Consider the following 26408-nt stretch of genomic DNA (forward strand, 5'->3'; position numbering starts at 1 on the left):
ATGTTATTAAATCAGAATTGACGAATTAAAGGTACATATTGGTGTTTTGATTACGAAAATAGATAATAACCTAGGTAATCTTATCACATATTATGTTATAACATTTGTTACTTATTCTAATTTATAGGACTAGAACAGTGATAACAATTCATAACAACTGATGTTGTCATGTTTTACAAAACCTAGTGATAGTCAGTAGTCACATTAAGGGGACATGACAACACCCAATTGCGCAAAATTGATGTCACTTGCGCAGTTTTCTAAGACAAACTATTAGTTGTAGTAAGGCAAGTAAATTATATGTTATTATTCATTATATGTCAACGAACATAGCCGTACTCGATACACGATTTAATGAAATCGGCTCGATGGAAAAAAATTGCAAAGATTGGTCTCGAGTTCGTCATTAAACGGTTCTATGTCGTTCAGTTATTCACTTAGTAGTATTTAAGTAATATTACATTAACACAAATATACATATCTAAAACACTAACGAAACATTTTGCACAAGTACTGCATCTTTCTATTTTATTTAATATTTTTCCGTACTTTTCGTACCTAGCCGTCCTCTTTTAGTGACATCGTGCTCTCACTTACTCCCATACGAATAGACCACACAGTGTACGCTAGCGTCAAGGCTATTGGGTGTTGCCAGCGTCTTAAGTGACTAGCAACTCTTGCAAGTTTTAGGACATGTGACTATCTAGTACCTAATGCATCATGCTGGGTTTACACGGGCTTAGTAGCTAATGCTTAGTGCGTGTCACTAACACTTGTCACATGCGTGTAAACACATTGTACAAGTGCTTAGTATTAGTGCAACTGCGAGTGCAAGTGAATAGAAGTTAGTTCTATTTACTATAAGTATCTAATTGCCGGCAAAAAATCTACGAATACCTGTGACTTGTCAAGTGGTGTAAACATTACTGACAGGTGAAGTTCAACTACTCCAGTGATTAGTTTACTTCGTTACTATAGCAATACAGGTTCGATCGCCACGTCTTTTATTATTGTCAAATGCTTATACTTGTATTTTATAACTACTTTATGCTGTATGTTTCGTTATTTTTGTATTTCGTTCTTTATGCTTCGGGAAGTCGCCAGCAATATGCTGAGGTGGGGCCATTTCGTGGCACTTTATTCTTCTATGTCATTCATAAATATTGTTTATTGTCTGTGTGTTTACGAATAAAACTGATTCTATTCTATTCTATTCTAATATCTTGTAACTAATACTATTCTCTAACATCCATGTGTAGACGGCTACTTGCTACTTGTCACTTTGCTCACAAGCCCCTAATCACTAATACTAAGCCCGTGTAAACTTAGCATTATACAGGGTGTCCCACTACTATGTGTATGTATAGGTCACGTGGGATAAGATTAATATAATTATGTATAGTTAATTTTACTCGAGGCAAGTGCGACATTATAAGGATTTCATACGTTTGTTTGTCTTGCCCCAGAATTTGTCTAAGCATCCCATCTAAGTTCAAATGAAGTATCTTATTACTTTTGGCCCCTGTATGGTAGATATCAAGAGAAATTATTTATATCGATGGTTTCATTACTTAGAGAGAACAAGATTATAATTATATTCTTAGTTTATAGATAGCGAGAGTTCAGTGTTTATAATTATACAGAATAATGCTAATCAAATAGAATTATTGCGTAAGGTTAGCTTACATTTTAAACCTCTACATAATAAAGTCCATCTATGCTGATTCTGCACTGATACGAATATGATAGGAGGCAAAGTGTGGAAATGGTTCTGAAAATATAAATAACATACATACATACAATCACGCCTGCATCCCAGAAAGGGGTAGGCAGAGCACATGAACCACTCAAGTTTCAGTGTCACTAATTATAAATAAATATAAATAAATAAATACATATTGGGGACACCTTACACAGATCAACTTACCCACAAACTAAGCAAAGCTTGTACTATGGGTGCTAAGCGACGATATACTTACTTAAATAGATAAATACATACTTATATACATAGAAAACATCCATGACTCAGGAACAAATATCTGTGCTCATCACACAAATAAATGCCCTTTACCGGGATTCGAACCCAGGACCGCGGCTTAGCAGGCAGGGTCACTACCGACTGCGCCGGACCGGTTGTCAAAAAAATATAAAAATGCAAAGGCCATAACGTGGGTAGGTACCAGTTTTACGATAAAAAATTATACAAAACCTGAATGTGTTAGCTTAACGCTAGATTTAACTATAGTAAGTGGGTCAAACAGATTTCAATGTATGGGTAATTGGTTATATCTCTCCTGTGGACATTACAAAAGTTAAGAAAATTTAGTGCTAATTTTTAGACGACATTCTAATGCCATAAAACATTTTTTTAGTTCTTGACACTCAAATACGAAAAACGGGATACGAATGTACCAGAGTCGATAACTTTTATAATATTGTCCACAGAAGTGACGTTTTTACTAAATCTTTTTGACCATACATAATATATATCTGTTATTTCCCAGAAATTCCTACAATACCTAATCGTAGATAAGTATGTGTTACTTAACAACAAAATTGTCTTAAATGTACAGTATCTGATATACATATGAATAATGCATTTAATGTACGGTCTACACTGAATATCTTCTTTATTATTAACAAAATAACATTATAGCTTCGTGGTGTTCAGCTTCTAAAAACAGCTTAGAAAATACTGTATATTCTGTCTATGTGCGAGCCATCTCTTTGCGTCTCCATTTTTAAAATTTGCCGCTGCCACTGACTGGGGCGATGTGCCATAGTATATCCACTTTCTGCTAAAGTTTCTTTAACACCCGCTAGATGTAGCGATGGTCAGCCTTCGGCTTCGGACTGGGAGGAACTGGGAGGAGATTTCTCGGCATTTGGCAGGAGGAGGCTTAGAGCTGCACATACTGAAATAAAAATATAACAAATGAAGGGACTTTATGTGTAAATGTTGGTTTCGGCAAGGCGGTCTACAAGAATTTACTTTCTTTCACATCTAGCGCGACTTAAAGTGTAGACACACGTGAAAACGCATTTTCGCTGCCCGCTCTGTCAACACAATACGTACGGAAAAGCAAGGCAGTGATGAGTCATCAGCATATCATGACATTCATGAGTTTAATGACTGACCGCTGTACTGACACTGCCTCAACACACGAGATAACTTACGGAAGAGCAAGGCATTGAAGTAGTCAGCACAAATTATTAACTTTGTCCGCTGACAGGGTGTCAGCAGTATTTAGGTCCTTACATGACTTTTACAAATAAACATCTTATCTATCTTATCTGTGTCAACAGTATACTTACGGAGGAGGTAGGCAGTGATGATTCGTCAATACATCGTCACTGATCGCTATAGTCAGCACAATTATTACATAAGAGCAAGGCAGTGAAGCCGAGTCTATAGCGCATTCTGACTATTCGTTGACACAATATTCATGGCATAGTAAAATAGTAATACCGACTCGAGAGATTGACCACTGTGTGCACTCAGCTTAGCGGTGCTATAGTCAGCACAGTACTTACGGGAGAGCTAGGCAGTGACGAGTCGTCAGCATACTATGACTACTGCTGTGCTGTCAGCAGAATACCTACGGAAGAGTAAAGCAGTGAAGCCTAGTCGTCAGCACATCATGCATGGCTGCCCACTGTCTGACTCAATACACTACTGTATCTTACGCAATAGTAAGGCAGTGAACCCGTGGAAAGTGGCCGCGAACGCTATGGCGAGCAGCGCACTGGCAACGCTCGCTCCGATGACCGAGTCAAGGCGTCATCATGACTGCCAATTTTGTCCCTCAACTGCGTCCCCACTATGTCCCTCAACTCACTACTGTTACTTACGAAACAGGAAGGCAGTGAAGCTAAGTAGTCAGCACGGCTTCAGCACACCATGACTGCCCGCTCTAAAGTCAGCAGTCAACACAATACTTACGGAAGAGCAAGGCAGTGAACCCGTGGAAGGTGGCCGCGCACGCTATGGCAAGTAACGCACCGGCAGCGCTCGCTCCGATCACCGAGCCAAGCCGTCCGCACATCAAGACTGCGCCAACCGCGGTGCCTCTATAAAATATTAAATTAAATTAAAAAATTAAAAATATAGGTAGGTATATGTCAGAACATTAAAAAAAGATTATTTTTAAAACTAAGAAGATCAGACTTTTTGTTTTTAGAGTCCACCCTGTATTGGTACAAGGTGGGTTGAAAATACACAAACATGTTTTTGATTGTGGCATATTGATCTTTACTAAAACACATACACAGACACACTTATGTCAATTAAGTTATCTTAAATAATGAGAATTATAAAAAAAATTGTTACCAAGCAACTAAAACTGAGCACATGTTTACCGAGAGATAAGCGATAGCGTAAAATTTTAAATATTTTTATATTCATTTTTTTTTATGGCACATAAAAGATAAATGTTTAAATAAGTTGTACACATTTAGTTTATTATAATTATAACTCTGTGCAAATCTTTTCTATAGGGAGGTTATCATATGGGGACAGGACAATAATGTACGATGAATAACGAAGGTCATAAATAATTAATTTGTAAAAATGCACCTATCCATTGAAATAGTACATTACGATACAAGTGCGGAAAAGAGGAAGTTCCAAACGAGTGGCGATAAATTAAAACACGACCAATTCGTAACTCGTGTCGATTTAAAACACTCCCTTCGGTCGTGTTTTAATTTATGTATAAACAAATAGTCTTATGAATAAGTATGAATATAAGGTGACAGTTTTTCAGTAATATAAGTACCTATAGTTTCCTGTATGTATACAAAATATTTAGAAATACTATTACAAAAATAACATGCCAACAAGTTATCGAGTTATCTATTTAGTATTTTCCGATCTTCGGGCCGATTTTTGAGTCTCGCATACCTACGGGATTTTGTCACTAAAATACCGGTTGAAAACGGTGACTTGCTTATTATTTTCAGTGACAATTTTCTGAATTCAAACGCGTGCGATTCAAAAATCGGCCCGCTTGTATCGTAACTAAATTCACAAAAGGTCGTTTACCTCAAACAGGTTGCAAAGAGTTGAACAGGCCAATGCCAAGGCCAGTAGGTATTCTAGATTCTAGAGGTTCTACATAAATAAGTTCTTTTTAGGGTTCCGTACCAAAAAGGTAATTAGTTAGCATATTGACCGAGAGATGGCGCTATACACTATAATACTCAGTGCCTATACTTTTGTCTTCTAGTCAAGTCATTAGAGTTATATGAAAATATGAGATTATTTTTACTAGGTAGTTTGAAAGAAAGTTTGTACGGAACCCTCGGTGGGCGAGTCCGACTCGCACTTGGCCGGTTTTTTTTATTATACACCTCGCTTATGTACAAAAGGAAATGAATAAATTTAAAAGTGGAAAATGTCTGCCTTGGGTGAGACTTGAACTCACGGCATATGGATCGTTACTCCAGCGCTCTGCCAACTGAGCCACCAAGACTTCAACCAAGCCAGCGAAATTTCCACCACTAAGGTCAATGGGACCCGTAGCGACATCTACCGTAAGAGTGTTAAACTTCTTAAACGGCAACCGGAGTTCCAAGTCATATTGGAAAATCCACCAGTTACACAGACCAATACAACAAGACGGCCCTTACAGGGCGACTCGCGGTCACCAAGCATACGACAAATCAGGTTTATAAAAGTTTGAACGCGTGCGACACCGATCAGTAGCGCCCAAGTATACGACCCGCTAACAGTGTCCGTGTCCGCTCGGGAAAAAATCTTAAATAATCAAGTTTGGTTGCAAACAATGGTCTCTTGCAGCATAAAGTGGTGTGGCAAGTCTTCTAACACTTCTACATATAAAAAAGATGGAATAACATTCCACAGTTAAGTCAAATTAATTATATTGTTTATTATCCGCGGAGTTCATTTATACTGGTCAATATGGTTGTGCTGAGCGGCGCCGAGGCGCGTCCATCCCTTTTTGCCTAGTTAACAATGTGATATGCTATCCCTTTCACGTAAACGACTAGGCATGGGGTCATGTTAGTTTATGTCTGTTGCGGGAACTTCGTACTACCGTTCGTACCATCAGTACCATGTGCTACCATTTTATGAAATATAAAAGAAAGCAGATTTGTAATTGTGAATAATTATCTATAGAGTCTGTAGTGTTATTTAGTTCATTGATTAGTCTAGAATATTTAGTTGGTAATTTAACTTAGTAAACGTAAACAAGTAAAAATGCACAGTTTAGTTATTAGACTTATTAGTTACTAGAATGATTTTTATTGAGGTGCTATCACAATCATCATCCTCCTTGCGTTATCCCGGCATCGGCATTCGCCACGGCTCATGGGAGCCTGGGTTCCGCTTTGGAAACTACTCCCAAGATTTGGCGTAGACACTAGTTTTATGAAAGTGACTGCCATCTGACCTTCCAACCCGAAGAGTAACTAGGCCTTATTATAATTTAATTATAATATTATAATTTGTTGCAAAACAAATTCACCACAGTACTGGTACCGGTACCATTGTCTATAATAGACATGTCCCATTCCCATCCCTACTGCTAATCGTAAAGGCGCGCCATTATTTGAAACGACCAATGGTAGCATCGTTCGCGCCCGCCTCACCCCGCAAGGATTGGTGATTTGCGTCTCGAACAATATCGCTTGCATTTGGCTTCTAGTGGGGTGTTCTGTGACCAGTTACGATGCGCTAACCATGCTAAATTTTTAACTTCTGATTAGCAGAAACGTCTGCAATCGATGCCACTAGGCTTAGAACAAATTTAAAAGTGGAAAATGTCTGCCTTGGGTGAGACTTGAACTCACGGCCCCTGGATCGATACTCCAGCGCTCTGCCAACTAAGCCACCAAGACTTCAACCAAGCCAGCGAAATTTTCCACCACTAAGGTCAATGGGACCCTTAGCGACATCTACCGTAAGAGTGTTAAACTTCTTAACAACAGACAGACACACACACAGACAGACAGACATGTCAGACTTATAACACCCCGTCGTTTTTGCGTCGGGGGTTAAAACTGCATGCCGGTCTAACCGAAACGCTACGTTGCGATCGAAATCCCGTTTAGCTCTTTCGAGCCACTACAGAAGTGCGATAGGGACAGCTAGCTACGAAAGAACAAATCGTAAGCGATTGTGACGTTGGCTAAGTATCCTGGTAAGACAGTTGACAGTTCGTTACCTCAAACTAGTCGGGAAGAGTTGAACTGTATACGCCGTTAGTGGCCCAATTCCCAGGGCTGTGATTTGAAGGGCCGACATCAACACGCCTGCCACAGTCCTGTGGAATAAGGTTTATTATATATACATTGGGGGTACCTTACACAGATCAACTTAGCCCCAAACCATCTAAGGAAAGCTTGTACTATGGGTGCTAAGCGACGATATACATACTTAAATAGATATATATACATACTTATATACATAGAAAATATCCACGCTCCGGAACAAATATCTGTGCTCATCACACAAATAAATGCCCTTAGCGGGATTCGAACCCAGGACCGCGGCTCAGCAGGCAGGGTCACTACCGACTGAGCCAGACCGGTCGTCACTATTAGGTCCATTATTGGAAAAATTGGGAATTAACAGGTGTCAGGTAACTGACAAACAATTTAGGGAGTACCTAAGGTCTCTTCTTCCTTCTACCCTTATCCCACGTTTATGTGGGGTCGGTAAAACTTGTCCTCTATTTCCATTCTTTTCTTTCTTTCGTCATCTTATCACTAATTTGTTTTTTCTCATATCCTCTTTCTCATAATCCATCCATCATTGTTTGGCTTTACCTTTCCCTCTCCATCCAGGGAGAGAAGGACAATTAGGAAGTATAAGTGTACGTGATGAAAAGGTTTGGTGAAATTTCATATGGAATGGACTTTATTGCCTGTTGGTTATAGATACCCTTGATGTCATATTCATTTCAATGTTAAGGGCAATGCCCTGAAGGGCCGACAACATGGTTGCTATGTTGAGAAAACTGGTTATAAGCGACAAATTATGCTGAGAATGTTTTTAAGTAGCGAATAGTGACCATTTTGTTTTATTTGTATCAACGATATTGCAAACAGTCAAGTAAAACTAAGTATCACGCACGTACAATGCCTATGTAGATGAAAAATAGTTCAGCTTTAGAACTGTAGCTTAAATCTCTTACAGAAAGAGGACATTGCTATAATGGGGGTCTTTCTAATATGTTATTGGATCAGCTTCTTAGTAGGGACTGGCAGCAGGCTCACTACCATCGCAGCTAAATCATGTAATGTCATCAGTTTTATGAGAAGAGATATCAGTTCGAGAAAACGCCGTGGAGGTTGAGAACAGTGGCTTGAAACTCAAGTAGTGCTGTGACAAGAGTCAGTTCAGGTTGTACTCTTACCTATTTTTCAACAGTCCCGCTAACATACAAGTGACGCCTACACACAGGAACATGCCAACTAGCAAGTTCTTCTTAGATATTGGCAGCAGACCTACAGCCATCACGGCCACTCCGTACACGGCGGTGGTCACTGCCATTATGATAAAGGTGTTTTGGGATATGCTGTCCACGCAGGTTGAGGATGATGTCTGGAATTAAGAAGAAATTGTTAAAATACTTTCGAGTCCGTGTAACACTTATCGTAAACATAATAGAGAGTGATAACTTTCTAGCTAAGTAATTGAAGTAATAAGTCGTTTGGGGAAAACTGTGGAAGCTGAACTGTGTTCGTTTTAGATATGAGATTAATTTAAATATGAACAACCAACTGAGGAACCCACCACCTGAGGAAGCTACTCTTAATTAAAACGGAATTAATTTCTAGTAAGAAATTCCATTAGCCATTTTTGGAAAAAAAAATACGTCAGAGGACTGACTGACATGATCATATGTACTGTCCTCTTGGCAGTCTCCATAATATACATTTATTACTATTTCATGTAGGTACTGCTGTACAAACTCCTATTCTGGACAACTTTACTGCCCCTCCTGCGACAGAGTTTTTAAAAGCAAGTTCGGCTTTGAAAGCCATATCCGAGCACCTACGAGTGTGCTCTAGGGTCGCCGTTGCCGGTCACGACATGATAGCTATATATAATTACTAGCTTTTGCCCGCGGCTACGCTCGCGTTAAATTCGAAAATTGCGGAATGCTCCATACAACAATCCACCCTCCATTTTAGGGAAGTGTGAGGTTTGTTAGAAAGAGACAAAAAGTAGCCTATGTCACTCTCCATCCCTTCAACAGAATTACTATCTCCACTTAAAATATCACGTCAATTCGTCGCTCCGTTTTGCCGTGACAGACGGACAAACAAACAGACACACACACTTTCCTATTTATAATATTAGTATGGATGTACTGCTGGAAAAGCTGGTTACCTGATTGTCAGACTGGTTCATCAGCAGGCACAGAGTACCTTCTTCTTCGGCAGCGCCTTGCATCACCTTATTGATGGTGTCGGGAGCGAACAGGAACAGACCGTTCAACCTGGAGTAAACGTTTATTTTCTAAGTAACTTAAAACGAGTAAGAAGATTATTTTAGAATTAGATACGTTTTGATTTGAAACTCTAATTGGCACATTGAAACGTGAGCGTAAATATTGGGAATGAGTTCAATCAGTGGACGTTAAAAACTGCTTTTAAAATTAAATTTGGAAACATTTACTGTTTCGCGTGAGACACCAACTTGTTGCTCCGAATTTCAAGCCCATGGCTTTACTAGCTGTCTCTGAGTCCCCCTTACTATCCGATGAATAACCGTGCTTATGCAAAAATAAAGAACCTTACAATAAGAAGAGGCCAAATTAGAGGAAGGCAGTGAGAGCCGGCCTTGAGGGTGTTCTTTGGCTTTGGCGCCATCTCGCAGCTATACACTCTTCTTGTGAGTCCTTTGCATAAATAGTCGATACAAAAATAAAGAATCTTACAGTGAGAAGAGGCCAAACATGAGGAACCCAGTGAGTGCTAGCCACTTGAGATGTGGAGGCCGCAGCAACGCCCAGACGGTGGTGTTTCTCGGCTTCGGTGCAAGCTCACAGCTGGAACCTTCTTCTGAGGACGAGTCTCTTCGCTGACCGGATTTCTTGATTGATGTTACCTGGATTGGTAATTGTTGCGTCAATGGCCAGAAGTAGAGAAAACATGTAGGCAGGTGGCGGTGGGATTCGAACACCAGAGCGTATTATTGAATGAATATTGTGGGAGAATCCCAATAATATAGATGGTCAACCAAATCATGGCACACAAAAAATGGCGCGGAATTAAATTATTCTATGGGAATTAAACCTTCGCCTTCGTCAAGGTTTAGGAAGGCACGCGTTTTATGAAAACAATTGGCTGGTAAGCCCTAGTCAAGATTTGGATGACCGTCTATAATTTCCTCTCTGGGTTGGAGGGTGAGAGAACTCAGTCACTTTGGGATATGTTACCAAAAGCCAATCCGATCCGATCTCAATACCGATTGGAAGTTCAGAAAACACTGTAGCTTTTGGATTACTTTAAAAAACAATAGATTAAGAGGCCGTCAATATCAAAAAGTAGAAAATCGTAAAATTGGTAGTTTTCTACGTCCGGTTTTAGTTTCAGTATATACTTATTGATAAGAAAAGCACTTGTTTTAAACAGCGCGTATTCTTATCTACAAAATCAGTAGTTAACATCAAGGAAAAGTTACTCCCTGAATTAATTATGATTTTTTTCCTGACGCTAGTTTAAGAAAACCCGCAAATAGTGCTCACGTCTGAGTGAGCTGAGCTCAATTTTGTATACTTTAGACTGCTAAAATTGATGCTGTCGCATTACTTATATCCTAAACTAAAAATTCAGTAGTTTACATGTGTGTTATCATGCTACTAAAATACAGTAAATGGAAGTTAAACGACATCAATATTTGTCTAAAAATACTTCGAATAAAATGGCAATTACTTCGAAAACCTTTTAGGCAAACAAAAGGCTTTCTTGATAATTATAAACTTTAAGTATGTGTATGCAAAATAGTGTGTAATACAAATCAGGAAACACTTCCGATTTTAGATACATACTTACTTAAAGTTGTAACTAAAATGCGGTCGGCCCCTGTCGGCATCTTCATAAATTTGAATATGTACGACCGTGTTTTAGTTTTAAAATAATGTTATTTTATAAGCTAGATAACTGGACTACAGAATTATTACCTTTTCATATTTTTCCTTACAAAGAGAACGAATAAAATCAATGTTGAATATAAACTTTCGTAAATTTTCCATACAAACGTCAAAACTGCGAACAGATTCTATTGAGTCAGACGCCCGATCGGGCTCGTTCGGAGCGGACGTGTCGCCAAATTTGCTCCAATGACATTTGTTTTTGACACTGGAAATCATATACGGATACAAAAAGATTGCCAGTGCTATGAATGTATTCAAAAGTAATAAGGTAAATAAATATCGTCACGTCTAAAAGAGTCTCAGTTTAAAATCGTTTTTTTTGTGTTGTTTACTACTTATTATTGTTGAGAAATAAAAAAATATATGTAACTTTAATACAATGATAAGAAATATAGGTATTTTTTGTCTTCTAAACTTTATTAAAATGAAAGAGTTTTAAAATTAATTTTAACTCGTTGGACTTTATTTTTATTATACTGGTCACATTATTTAGTGTGTCAGTGTGTGTAACATTCTCTTTCGCCAAGAGACATTCAGTGTGGCGTATGAAAAAACTAACAGAACTAATCATTATAATTATATTCTATAAACGATTATTTACGTAAATGGCGAAATTATTAATTGTAATAATATATTATCTTATCACTAAATTGTTCTGTATGACTTACCTTCTTACGTTCAATATAATTTTTAAATGGTGTTTGCACACGGGGCACGTAACCTTAGATTCAGACAACTTTAACTAAATTTTGAAAATTATTATTTTAATGAAGAATTCTATATATGGTAACAATTTTACATGTAAACTGACTGTCAACCTCTGTTCATACATAACCTCAACCTTTGTCTCAGTGCATTTATAACGGATGTTATAATGGCTAAACCGATCAGGAACAGTGAATTATTTTAATTCATTCGGAAAAGGGTTTAACCATTTATAATTAGAATAAACGAAGCACTGTTTTTTACACCAGAGTTGTTTTGATTTTATATGGTGTTTGCACAAATTTATTTTGAAAAATAATCGAAGTCAATTCGTGTGAGATGGTAACACTAAATTGACACTGTCCGCAATCTAAACACGCGGCAGCGTGTCAAGCCAAGTTCAAGTAACCGAACTGGCAGACAACATCGTGTGTATAATATTACACGAACTATTTGGAGCCTCTATGGGCGTCCCCACAACAAAAACTATTTCACATAAACGTCTTAAATTTGGCTCTTTTATTGATATTTGTGACATACATATTATGTGCCTGTCGTGATTGTTTCACCGGATGGTCTGATCGGAAGATTAGACCATTTCGTTGGATCTCCTTCTTGTTTATGTCTTATTATTTGTAACGTTTATTTTGTGTGTGTGTTAACGAATAAATTAATTATATTATATTCTATTCTATTATAAAAGTTATAAGAAATGATATTTTATGTCATCAATTGTCATAAAACATTTTGAGGACTGCCATTGAACTTGGCACCCGTTTAGATCTCACTGCTTTTGTCGTTGACGCCAACAACCAAGGCATATATAATATTGAACTTGGCTCATATTTCCCTTTTTTGGTTTTGATGGGATTTTAACGTTACAACTGATCTTCAGTGAAACTATAGACCTGTCTTAAGTTCCTCTCACTTAGGTCACTGACCTCTTCCAGTAAATTGCGGTAGTGTGCGAAAAGTATGTTGGTGAGTGTGACATGCGTTAGTGTGTGTAAATGGGGTAATTTGACAGATACTGAATTTTTACCCATCGTGACGGCCTCTTAAGACATCAAAGTGTACTCTTACCGGGTACATATCAGGTGGCGCCCCAGTATTCACGGAGTAAACATGGCTGAGCACGTCCAAAGCTTGCTGTTGGCGGCCCTTAGTCATCAGGAACTTCGGGCTTTCCTTGGCCACGGTCAGCCATAAAGCCACCAGAACTAAGGGGAACGCGTAGGCAGCTGTGAGGAGGCGCCAGGGTCGAATGTTTGTGCCGGTCAGGTTCAGAGGAAGGATGCCCCAGGCTAGCACTGAAATAAAAACGGCATGAAATAAAATGAAAAACATTGAGGGTTTTTGGAATTGTATTTCCAAAGTCAGCTACAAGCCAATATTGGCAGGAAGATGCGCAGGATCCGGATAAGTGGCGAGCTCTCGTTTTGGAGACCAAGTTCCACTTTGGATTGCCGAGCCATATTAGTCAAATAGTATGTCCAAAGGTCACCAATGTATTGGAAACTACAAATTTGTGTAATGTTTACAAGATAGTCCGTAACTTTTATTAGTAGACGATATAAAATTTGTCTCAGATAGTATATTTGTGTACGTATTAATTTATCAACTGCAGACGGATATGATGTAACCCGCAATATAGACATAATGTAATTCACTATAAATAAGTAATACCAATGTTTACAACTAGTTGCTGTGTGCTGGGTAAATAATAATTAAGGCATTATCTAAAGTTGGAAAATGCAGCAGAGCTGTGCACGCTATTATAAAGTTTCAGAATCCGATGTCTCTGCGAATCTGCGATGTACTGCCTAGAGATTTGGAGGACTAGACAATAAATATGAACTCACATAGACTGTTCAAGTGCTCAACGCAGGCAGGCTAGACTGTTATACTAATATAGGTACTTGGTAATTGGTAATAAATGATCAACTCACGTGGACTGAGCGTAGATGAGGTTGTGAGGCAACCGTTGATGATGAGGAGTGCGAGGTCTCTGCGACGTTGAGGCACCAGCTCACTGGCGTATGCCCAGCCGAGAGAGGATGGACAGGCTAGACTGGAAATAAATATAAGGTTGATTTAATTATATTTTAAAACGGAATAACCAAGTGACAGATCAAGCAAAGTTTATTTTAGAACCGACGGCACAATTTGAAGACGTGACGGCTTCTCTTTCGCACTTCAGCAGCAGGTTTTCGGCCAAAATGGCTCCTTATGCCGCCCTGGCGATAGAAGGTGATGGTATTGGGTGGTGTTTTAGCTCCAACTTCCCGGTCCGCCGGTGCGCCTCTCAGGGACGCTCCGGGTCTTCGGCTCTATTACGCGGAGCTCGGCCGTCAGCCTACTCTGCGTTTACCCTATCATCTACAGTGTAGGTATCTCTACAGTCGTCAACACCTTAGTAAATGGTAGATGTTACTTACAACAGCGACGCAGCGAACTTGCAGAGCGCGAACGTGACTAAACTCGGCATGAAGGCAGCCGCAAAGCTGATGGCGCCCGAAGCCGCAGCCGAAACCTGCAGCACAGGCTTGCGGCCGAAGTGGTCGGCCGCGCGGCCCCAGAACGGAGCTGTTAGGATCACACCTGAAATGTAAAAAAAACAATATATTTTATTTTATTATCATGTGTCAGTTTTCACATCCATAGGTCACTGCCCACTGGTTCATATCCGGTTAGAAGGACCACTTTGTTTGAATTAGCTGCTTCTTCATCTCAGTGATATGTGAGTGTGACAATGCCTAATATTGGTTCATACATGTATACATAAATTCACGCCTCTATTCCTAGAAAGGGTAAGCAGAGCACATGAAACTGCCTATGTTTCGCTTAGGCTGGTTTTAGTGTCACGCGGACTGCGCGGACTGATCCGAACCAGACTAATATGTGTTAAGAGGGCTTTCATGTGAAAAATAGTGAAATCGCAAGCGAGTGCTTAATCATACCGTGTCTGGTATCAAATTAAAGGGCTTTGCGAGTAGTTTACAAATATATAACATATTATAGGATTTTTTTCTACTTGGTCTAACAATAAATGAGAAAATGTTCAGAAGTGGTAATAATTGAGTGACGGTGAAGGCTCGTTTTCAAAAAATTGCCAAAAATAGATAAAAGAAATATATAATCACGAAGGCATAAGAGTAGTTTTAGTAAACGTTGCAGATTAATTTAGTACCAAAATAACTTCGATGTGATGTAGATTTTCAAAGAAATTGTCACTTACTTAATTTTAGGTAATTTCTGAAAAAAAAATTGAAATCGTCTTAGCCTCGTTTACTCTTTTTCAAATCCTTATAACAAAAATGTAGTCTGAGAAGATTGAAGTACAGGATATACGGATTATAAATTTACCACTTTCAGTATTCAAAATTGTCCAAATTTTACAAATAAGATCGACTAATTCAGCGCTATACGCGGGTTTTCCTAAACGTGCATCAGAGAAAAAATCATAATTAATTTAGTGAGTTAGTTTTCAAAAATCCAGTCAAGATAATAAGATGCTCTAATTGAAACTTTAATTAAATTTATCTATTAGATAACGGAAAGTGTAGTATTTCACCGACTAAAACTATCAATTTTACATTATTTTGACGTTTTTCTTGAAAGCACCCTTAACTTCAGGAAGCGTTTTAGAATTGCGCGGACGACAACATCAACTTCATACAAATTGGTCGCGCGGACCGTCCGCGTGGACGGTCCGCGCGGACGGTCCGCGCGACACTAAAACCAGCGTTAAATTTGTACGCGCAACTTTAAAAAATAACAGGTACTTACATCTTAACCTACCTCAAGAATCAACCTTAAGGTGAAAACCGTGAACAAACACATTCATACAGAAAAATGTGCCGAGAAACCTTCTTTCAAGATTGTTTAATAAGGTTATTAAATTAATTAAATTAATTACCTATGTTAGGCATGGAAATAAGTATCCCCTTTAGCGTGTCAGGCAACTCCAGGTCACAAGCAGCAGCAGGCAGGATGAAGGCATTCCCAATCATCTCCAGAACGGCCGTCGACAGTGTTGTCAGCATCAGGGCGCAGTGGAACACTTGGTATTTACCGGCACCTGACAACATAAAGAAAATAGATTTAAAGCGGCTTTGTAATGGCATATGGCGCGGTCCCGGATTCGAATCCCGGTAAGGGCATTTATTTGTTCCTGAGTCATGGATGTCTTCTATGTATACCTATAAGTATTTATATATTATATATATCGTTGTCTGAGTACCCACAACACAAGTCTTCCTGAGCTTACCGTGGGCCTCAGTCAATTTGTGTAAGAATGTCCTATATAATATTTATATTTATTTATATTTTATTAGCCACTTTCCGTGTTATGGTTTACTGCGACATAACGCATATTGCTTGGTCAGCGACAACCCAAACATGTATATATAGGCTCACCTTTATACAATAAATGGCATTGATTGGATTGATTGGAATTCATTACTTTACGCTTTACCTACTACTCGTGTGTATCATTGACTACACCTCATGCCGTGACGCTGTCCCATCCTTATCAGTAAAATCATATTTTGTTATTACACTCGCGATACAAATACAAACTTCCACCCCCCATTTCTGGGAAGTTCCCAGAAATGGGGGGTTAGAAAGGGACGAAAAGGAACCTATGTCACTCTCCATCCCTTCAACTATCTCGACTTAAAAAATCACTTTAATTCGTAGCTCCGTTTCGCCGTGAAAGAAGAACAAACAAACAGACACACATGTTGGAGAGTAGCGCCTGATGGAATCTATTAACAATTGTACACATTGTATTTATTCTTGGACAAGAATGCGTGATAAAATAGGCGCTTGTTATAAACAGATGGTCGCATTCGCGTGATAAACGATACGCCGGCGTTTTTGCATTATTTCTAAGTGCGACAGGGACGCAAAAAGCAAAGGGATGTGATAAAGTTTATCTAACTAGTGCGCTACGCCCGCAGAGTAGTATGCTCCCCAGCCCCAAGTGACCCAATGAGTTTAGACTTGAATTCTGGTAGTCAGAAGATTAAAATAAACGAAACACATTTTAATCATGGTAGATTGCGCATACAGTGTGGGACTCTCCGTTCCGTTGCTTTCCCTTCTCCTGGCGGAAGGGGGAAATGGCCGTACCCACTAAACCCGTGAGAGCGCTCTGGGATTGAGGTGTTATCCACGTCATCACTGATGTATCACTGGCCTGCCGTAGCCTACAGGCAAGGGCTTTGGGGAATGTACCTACTTGTCAAAAAATCATCTCATAAATATGATACTACGCTCTTATTACACCGGACTATGCTATAGGATGTATTTTATATTTTAACACTTGATTGTACCTACTCATATTACTCTTACCTGCCAAATCCAGGGCTTCTTCCAAACTCACTTCCATCTTGCTTTTCTCTTTCGGGGGCGTCAATTTATTTAGCAGCACTGATTTCTTCATCTTCACTTCACTGCAACAATGTTCACTATGAACTCTCATAAAATACAATAAAAGATATCGTAAGTAGTATGTTTTATGAAAACAAGAATAAATCTGAGGATTCTGCACATTTTGTCACGTTTTATTACTATAAGACGGAATTTCCGTTTAGACATATTACAATTATTGTGTTTAAAGATCACTTGGTTTCACAATATATTAGCACTATTATATATTACCTACCTAATAATATATTACCCACGTGCATTGTAACTCGAATAGAGCAATGAATCACATGTAATTGTGAATGCAAATGCATATTTGAATCAAACTTTGCTAGTTCATTAACAAACGATTAATGTTAAGTAAGTATTATGATCAATTAATTTATTAGAATCATATTAGTAGTAGCAGGTAGTAGCCAAAAATTTAATTAACAAAAATGGATTAAGCACTAAAATCTTGAAGGAATCCAGGACTCCAGGTACTTATTCAAATTCTCCAATCAAAATAGACGATAACATTTAAACATAATACTTATGACACATTTTAAATCATTAGTTAAATACCTTTCCGTGAACCCCATCCTCAAATACGCTATTGTTTTTCTCTCAAGCATTGTCAAATAACAAAAATTAAAAAAGTAGTTTGAAAAAAAAACACACAACCAAACAGAACACAGTACAGAATCTCCTTCTGAGCATAGAAGTTTGTTAAAAACAATTGAAAGTAGTAAAACGAAAACAATCTAGACGTATAAATGAAAACAATCGAAACTTGTAAAATAAAAACAATAGAAACGCTCTGTTTGTAGTAAACTCTTAGTTATGTCAGAGACTGCGAGATAGCATTCCTATATTTATTACGGAGAGAAGTAAACAAGTCGGTAACGAGGTGCTTATGATTTGTTTGATATTATGTTAAGAGGATAGGGGCGATATATTGTCCCTATAAACGTAGTCCTTGTTTTCATCTCTCGATTTTGACGATACGGAAAATATTTTTAAACATGTATTCTACTCAAACCTGCGACATGTCGATATGTTTGATTTCTTTCGAATATCAAAATATTATTGTCTTTGGTTAGCGCAATACTTAATTACTATTTCATAAACCTATGGAAACCGATTATACTGCGCTAATTTACAAATCACCCCGACTACGTTTCGAACCCTATACAGCGTTTGCGGCTATGATGTGACTGAGTGAAAAAAAAACTAATTATTATGTTATGAGAGCAATACTTATAAAATTTTGCGTTACTTAGGTTTATAAAAAACCTATGTAAAAAAAAATCTCACCCGTTTTATACATTAATCAAATAATGCAAACATAGGGGCAGTAGGTATGATTAAAGTATATTTATAAAATTGTTTAAATAATAATACTGTCAATATTTATGCATATAACATATAGGTTTTTTTTAATTTATGCATATAACATATAGAAAAAAATACGACTGTTTGTATTTCCACCCGGGATCGGGGCGGCGGGCCTCCCCTTCCCTCTTTAGTAGTAATTCTAAAATGCGTAAATACAAATGTATTTAATTCTGACTTATGACCTTTTAGACTTGCTTAATTTAACATTAATTATTTTACTTTCCAGTGGCATTATGTAATTTCTAATATATCGGCCGTTGACACTAATTAGTAAGATTTGTGTAATACTTTATATAATAGTTGTAGTTGGATAAATTCCTTGTCTATATAATATACAACATGTAGTTTAGAAGATGTGATAAAACAAATAAGGTCTAAGGTCTAAGGTAAGTAGGTCAGTAGGATGTCTAGATTGTTTAAGCCAATTCAGTGTTTATTAAAAGTTTATCCTTTACCTGTTACCACGTACCAAATGAAAAAAAAAACAAAGTTCAACCACTTGGCAACAAATATTAAAACTCTCAAAAGACAATCACTTATAAATGACACTAAGTTCTCGTTCTTTGTACACAAATATTTATTTAAAGGCGATGAACAAAAAAAAATATAGAAGAAAGGTAAAATAATGATATTTTAATCGTGTTTTTTAACCTGTAAGTGGCTTCAAATTTGGAGACAAACACTTAGCCTAGGGTCCCCAATATTTGAAAGAAGTTTTCCCGAGTAGGTTCTTATATTCAAAATTCTATATCAAAATGCTAGGATCACTCACACCGTTTACACGAAATAAGTCCGCAATGCACTATCTATTATTATATACATTTTTTCTTTTCATTCCAAAACTAACGTACGTATACCAAGGAACAATCACGATCGATCAGCGCGAGTAGATGGATTGATTAAAAACCGGCCAAGTGCGAGTCGGGCTCGCGCACAAAGGGTTCCGTAGCAGCAAATAAAAATTACAGTTAAATCAACCTATCTCAAAAACTATAAGAGATACTTTGATCAAACCAAAAATCGTTGAAAGAGTTAATTAGCATGCATCACCTCTATTTTTTTTAGAATTTTATACCCCGTAGTTATAAAAATAGAGGGGGGGGACATACTTTTTACGACTTTGAGAGCTGATATCTCAAAAACCGTTCACTTTAAGAAAAATGTTTTTAGAAAACTTTATATCATTTTAAAAGACCTTTCCATTGATACCCCACACGGGTATGTACATCGAAAAAAAATTTTCATCCCTCAGTTACATGTATGGGGGCCCCACCCCCAATTCTTTTTACTATTTAGTGTCATAATTTTGTAGCGGTTCATACAACACATATTCCCATCAAATTTCATCACTGTAGTACTTATAGTTTCCGAGTAAATCGGCTGTGACAGACGGACAGACGGACAGACGGACAGACGGACAGACGGACATGACGAAACTATAAGGGTTCCGTTTTTGCCATTTTGGCTACGGAACCCTAAAAATGATTCGGAGAGAGTCCTAAACAAGTTCAGTGACCGCTCATAGTGTCGAGGGGCACTTCCCATTACGAACAGTGGTTTGAGCATCCGTGGTAGCTTATCCGGCATGTCCGGGGTAGCTTTGTCAGCATTTATATCAACGGCACATAGTTCGTTGGGTCTCGTAGGTATGGTAGATATACTTCGCCCAAACTAGGCATCCTTGAACATCCTGAGTCACAAAGGAATTGGGACGACTCAAGGTGAAAATCCCCCCCTCCTTCTCGACTATAACGATGCTGTGGAGAAAACTAGACTCCTGGCAGTGGCTTCACGCACATCCTTCCCCTATAAGCTATAAACCTTTTTAGAACCCAACACGCTCCGGTTGTAGGTTTGCCCTCGTGTGGGTATACCGGTTTGTGCTCCCCATCGCTGCAGGCTGTAGATATAGAGCAGCAGCTAGGCCACCATAGTCTCTCCTGCCAGAGAAGCGCGGGTCGCTTCTCCGGGCATGCCGCCCTTAAAATCATCATCCGTCGGTCTCTTGCATCAGTCAATGTGCCTGGTCTATAGAAGCCAACCGGCATTGATATACGTAGAAGTGATGGCAAGAGAGGGATGTCTTTGGTTCTGTGGAGTATGGGCAGGTTGCTGGTGTGGGATGCAACTTGCGTAGACACACTAGCGGGCTAGTGACTAGCCCCTTCACATCTCCACAGAACTTTTGTGAGGGCTGCTGCAGAGGCGGCCGAAAACGCGAGAATCGGAAAATACAGCGGTGTCGGTGCGTGTGTTCTTTGTGACCAATTACAATACATCGATGTGATAGACTTATAAAAAGATGTCAAACCATATGAATACCTATTAAAGGTCAAAAAAGCTACATTACCCTGAGCTCTGAGTGTTATTAGTTTTTCTTCGTTACACATTTCGTATCACTGGCAAGAAAACCGTTCACCAGCTGACCACCAGCGTGCGTAGCCGATTGCACAAACGCTCACGAAACAAAAGAGTGTTTTCATACTAGTCTCACCAGCTGACCACCTGTAATAGATACCTGAAGCCTGTTAGGTGTGGGGATTAAAAAAATTCACGTATCTGGGGTTTAGTTCTAGAATTCCCTAAAAAGTGTGTCACTTGTCACTTTTTTTTGAAATATGGTATTTAAAAATAGTTATTTGTCAAGAGGGCAAAGCTGTTGTTTAACCGCACGTGCCAATATTGATACCGAGTGGTTCAAAAAGTGGAATCTTGAGCGTTGCGAGGGTTTCAAGGGACGATGATTTTGAACAAACTTTGCCACCGAGTGACACAAAATATTTTTCGCCATACTGATATGAACAAAATACTGACTATTAACATTTTAAAGATAAATTCTACCAGTCTGCTTAAAACATCAAGTTAAAATTTGTATGAAATTTCTTTGCACTCTTGTGAAACGGAGCGACGAATTATCGTGATTTTTTAAGTGGAGATAGTTGAAGGGATGGAGAGTGACATAGGCTACTATTTGTCTCTTTCTAACGTGAAGCGAAGCCGCGGGCAAAAGCTAGTAATGAATATTTATTCAATATTGTCGTAATAATAATGTTGCTCACCCATTGCTGGACATGACCACACACACTAAATAACAAAGTAACAAATGATAACGCCGCAGTAAGGATACGCATAAATATAACAACAACAACAATAGTAGTGTGAAGCGGGCAAAATTGCAATAAAATACAATATACGACAAACGACGAGGTGTTATAAGTTTGACGTGTCTGTCTGTCTATCTGTCTGTATGTCTGTGTGTGTGTCTGTCTGTGCCATCGTAGCTCCTGAACGGATGAACCGATTTAGATTTAGTTTTTTTTGTGATCTGAATTAGTCGGGAGTCGGGAGTGTTCTTAGTCATGATTGATGGAAATCGGTCCAGTATGTCGAGGGTTTTTCAATATTTAAATTTTAAAGAGTTACTAGTTACAAGACTTGGCGATGTTCCCATGCAATTTTGCATGGGAACATCGCCACGCGGGACGTTTTGCAAACAGCGTATCTAAACAAATTCATAATTATGAAAACCAAACGTAACAAAATCAAACGAAATCGAAATATATATTAATAGTCATACTAGTTATGAAAAAAAAGCTGCACTTTTGGATGGAAGCAAGCCGCTTTGCATGGTGATAGTAAACATCATAGTAAACGATTTTTTCCGAGGATATCGAAATTTCATCCCTTAGGAAGCCGAGTGTAGCGACTTAGCGAGGTGTTTTATGAAAATTAAAAAAATTCTATCTTTTTATTGTATCGTCCGATTTTGACAAAACGTATCTCAAATGAATGGTATTGATTTGCGTAATTTAAAAAAAAATACAAAGAAAAAAAATTTGAAAGAAAAGTAAGAAAAAAATAAAAAAAGTAAATTTACGTCTCGCACTGAATAACTTCAAAGAATGACAGACAAAATGTACAATGTCGATATACGAGTTTTTTTAAATCGAAGACAGATAAATTTTTAGTTGAAAACTGAAGACCGCATCGAAATCAGATGAGCATTTTTTAAGATACAAGTTGCCAAAGTTGGGAAAGATCGCTTTATATGGCCACTTTGAAATTCCTTTGCCAGAAAGTCAGAAATAATATGTTTTTCTGACACAGAAAAATACATAGTAACAGTACACATCAAAATAAAATTAAAAATTTCGAGGATATTATAATTTCATCCCTTAGAACGACGAGCGTAGCGAGGTCGGTTACGAAAACCGAAAAAAAAATCTCATTTTTTTGTACGTCGTCCGATTTTGACAAAACATGATTCATTTGAAAGGTATTGCTTTATGTTGGTAAGGTATTCTTAAGGTATTGCGTTTCTTTCAAATTTTTTTTCTTTGTATTTTTTTTTAAACTATACAACTCAATACCTTTCATTTGAGATACGTTTTGTCAAAATCGGACGATACAATAAAAATATAGATTTTTTTAATTTTCATAAAACACCTCGCTACGCTCGGCTTCCTAAGGGATGAAATTTCGATATCCTCGGAAAAAATCGTTTATTATGATGTCTACTATCACCATGCAAAGCGGCTTGCTTCCATCCAAAAGTGCAGCTTTTGGCCAAAAATTCTCCATAACAAGTATGACTATAAGGGATCTAATGAGACTTAGCGGGTTCGCATGAGATTTTAGTTACAATGCGACCTCTTGAAGTTCCATGCGATTCAGCACACCAATCAACACAGTCTGACCAAGAAGAGTAAAAATTAATTAAAAGTGGCAACATTGTAGTGTGATGCCTTTTAAATCAATATGTGTGAGAAAAAGGGACGACACTACGCGAGTGTTATTGTGAAGGTTGAGTATGCAATCGACTCATGCTTGACTGTTTTTTCCCCTATAATTGTGTCCCACTGCTGGGCAAAGGCTTCCCCTTTCTTCCGCCACCCATCACGATTTGCCGCCTGCTCCGGCCAGTCGCTGCAAATTGCGTCGAGGTCATCCCGCCATCTTTTATTTGGCCTACCTCTGCCCAGGCTAATCGGTGGTGTCCAGTCGGTAGCCAATTTGGCCCACCGATCTGGATGCATTCGGCTGACATGTCCTGCCCAATCCCACTTGAGCCTTGCAGACACCCACATCTACAATACCAGTTTTGGAGCGCAGTTCGGTGTTCCTAACCCGATCGGTTCTGCGGACAGCTTGACTTTTAGAAGTTTTAAATTTAGAAGCTCAGGGTGCGTAGCCGAATGGCACAAACGCTCACGAAACAAAACGCTAGTAGATATCTATCTCTATTGCGCTTGCGTATTGGCGCGACAGAGCCAGCGGCGTTTCGCTTTCGTTTCGCGTCAGAGAAATGCCATTCGGCTACGGGGCCAGATTGTCTGTGTATATCCTGAGACTTCTCTCAGACACTCTTTTGACAGACACAGATTGGTAAACATGTATTTCATCACTACTTTTAAAAAAACTTGTATCTTCGTCTGTCAATGAAAAGAAAATTGTATGTATGGAATGCATATAGACTTACTGCGTTTTAACTTTGAGGAACGTGAGATACGAGATTTTTTAAAAGTAGTGACGATTTGTAATTAATATCAATAAGTAACAATTCAGTAATTCAAAGTACCTGCCTATAGGCTACTAGACTCATATCGAATTTGGCACAGTACCTAAATGATTGTCTTTTGTAGTATTTGACATTAAAAAAAAAAAAAAACAATATAGATTTTGGGTATAAAAAGTGTATTTTGATTACGTGTTTTCGATTAACAATGTGTGTAACTTTTTATTTATTTTGCCCACCGAAAACGCTGTCAGCGATGAAGTCACGTCATCGAATTCGAACCTTACTGCCAGTCAAAACAATCACTGACATATTGAACTTTATGCCTTCATACTTAAAAAGTCAGAAAATGTTGTTTTCGAATATAATAAATGATGAATGATGAATGGTTTCATGAGGCATTGGATTTATCTGTAATGTAATTGAAATATGTTTTCAAATAAATAAATAAATAATGACCTGGCAGGCAATTATGGTCGCGTGATAAGTGATAAAATAGCAGGCCGTCCCTATCGCACTATTTGTAAGTGCGATAGGGACGGCCTGATATTTTTATCGTCTATCGGGCGACCATGCTTCCCGTGCTGATGCACAGATAATCTATAGATTAACATGACCTGTGTTGTTTTCGCCTGATTATGTAAAATTATACTAATAGTTATTTGTTATACAAGGGTGCAAAGTTGTATTTTAACGCCGAGTGTGGAATTGAAAAACGAGCAAGTGAAAGGATTCTATATTTGAACCACGAGCGAAGCGAGTGGTTCGAGAATAGAATCCTGAACTTGCAGTTTTTTAACACACGAGAAGTAAAATACATTTGCACCCGAGTGTAACACAAAACTTTTCCCCTCACTATAGCGAGGAAAGTACAACGCAAAAAACGCGTTTATCACTGCTGCCAGTAGTTCCACAGGTGGTAAATCATCGTCATCACTAGATTCACTCACTTTTATCAATTTTAAAGCAAAAAAAAATACTATATTCAAGGTCAAATTACTTTATCCACTAGTGGATAAAATGCGTTTTTACCCGCTGGTATTGAAGGACAAAACACGTGTTTCCGAGCTAGTGAGGGGAAAAAATATATTTTGCTGTTTTTAAGTCACAATGAAATAATTATGGTAATATTTTATTTCGGTTAATTGGACAGTGCTTAATCATATAAGGCAGACTTTAAAAAAGGGTCAAGTAGCCTATTGTTCCACGGACCTCCTATAGAAGCGAGTTTTAACACATGGAAAGAACTCGAACCCTCGAAGTGGATACTTGAACAAGAAATTTCTTATAAAATTTCCTGAAATTTTGGGAAATTTTGAGCATTTCCTGCAGTTCGCACAGCCTCCAGCGGCATTCAAGTGTTAATACAATTCACTTACTTGCATATCGACGTTTTTCGCCTTTTCGCTTCAACGGTCCAAAATATTTATGTTAAACAACTTTCACTGAAATGCCAATATGTTTTAAGCATTGATTTTCTCTGACACAAACACAAATAGAATAATAGAGATAAGATTATTAACTAAAACTAAACAAATAATGTTGAAATCTCGATCAACAGGTTACAAGATAAAGTACAGTCGTCTTCAAATCACTGTTATTTTCACTTAGTTAAAATTCGACAAGTTTGTAGGGGAAATTTTTATCTAGGTTATCGTTATTTCTCATCAATTGGAGTAAACAAAGTCCCATATTCTGTAGAATATATATAGCACAAATTCACTTTTACACAAAAAAAACTTAAAATTCACTTTTACACTTTTACGAAAAAAATCGTCCACTGGAAACGGAACTAAACCTTCTACTAAAAAACTCAATTTCGTGTTTATCTCGTTCACAAGTAGTTTTAAACAGACTAAAATTTATCTAAAATTTACGAAAAAAATAGCCAAAAAATTAAAATACAAATACACAGCTATTTTCACGTGTCGGTCAGCTAAAATATTTAGTTCGTTTGTATAAGATTTTGATTAAATTACGTGTCTGTTAAGTAAACTGACCGGTTGGAGCAGTTCCGTGTGCATCTATTTCTCTCGTTGATTGATTTAAATTCCAAATATACGGTAACATAGTGAATAATTAATTAGTGCCAGCCATGATTTATTAAGTAAATAAAATACTAGTTTGGTTGTAAAAAATAAATAAAACTAAGGAAATATACGGTAAATGGCAATGGCAACCAATTAATCAACCTCTATTTTCATACTCTTGGAGGTTTATTGGAAAATTATGTAAAAAGCTATGAG

The 26408-nt window shown here is 38.0% G+C and overlaps 1 protein-coding gene and 1 non-coding gene across 3 annotated transcripts; both read right to left on the bottom strand.

Annotated features, from left to right (window-relative positions):
- Window positions 1-2481: 2481 nt before the first annotated feature.
- LOC125241483 (putative transporter svop-1) lies at window positions 2482-26045 on the bottom strand. 2 transcript variants are annotated; one of them, XM_048150008.1, is made up of 12 exons: window positions 25542-26045; window positions 17196-17296; window positions 15757-15918; window positions 14276-14438; window positions 13787-13908; window positions 12921-13147; window positions 9915-10084; window positions 9365-9473; window positions 8385-8572; window positions 7191-7289; window positions 3944-4071; window positions 2482-2915 (listed from the first exon to the last, which is right to left on the bottom strand). In XM_048150008.1, the coding sequence occupies exons 2-12, from the start codon at window positions 17284-17286 to the stop codon at window positions 2836-2838; spliced, it is 1539 nt and encodes a 512-aa protein (XP_048005965.1). In that variant the 5' UTR covers window positions 17287-17296; window positions 25542-26045; the 3' UTR covers window positions 2482-2835. The 2 variants fall into 2 exon arrangements, with proteins under 2 accessions (XP_048005965.1, XP_048005957.1); XM_048150000.1 differs by lacking the exon at window positions 25542-26045 and adding an exon at window positions 17835-18019.
- Trnav-aac lies at window positions 5402-5474 on the bottom strand. Its single transcript has one exon. It is a non-coding gene; the product is annotated as a tRNA-Val (tRNA).
- Window positions 26046-26408: the final 363 nt, after the last annotated feature.

This window comes from Leguminivora glycinivorella, chromosome 2 (assembly GCF_023078275.1).
Source record: "Leguminivora glycinivorella isolate SPB_JAAS2020 chromosome 2, LegGlyc_1.1, whole genome shotgun sequence".
Lineage (NCBI taxonomy): Eukaryota > Metazoa > Arthropoda > Insecta > Lepidoptera > Tortricidae > Leguminivora > Leguminivora glycinivorella.

Excerpts from the sequence above, each read along its gene's own strand:
- LOC125241483 (XM_048150000.1), bottom strand. The coding sequence starts at position 17,884 with ATGCTTGAGAGAAAAACAATAGCGTATTTGAGGATGGGGTTCACGGAA. Across the intron at positions 13,909-14,275 it reads AAGTTCGCTGCGTCGCTGTT|TCTAGCCTGTCCATCCTCTC; the intron begins GTAAGTAACATC and ends ATTTATTTCCAG. Across the intron at positions 4,072-7,190 it reads CTCTTCCCGACTAGTTTGAG|AGGCACCGCGGTTGGCGCAG; the intron begins GTAACGAACTGT and ends AATATTTTATAG.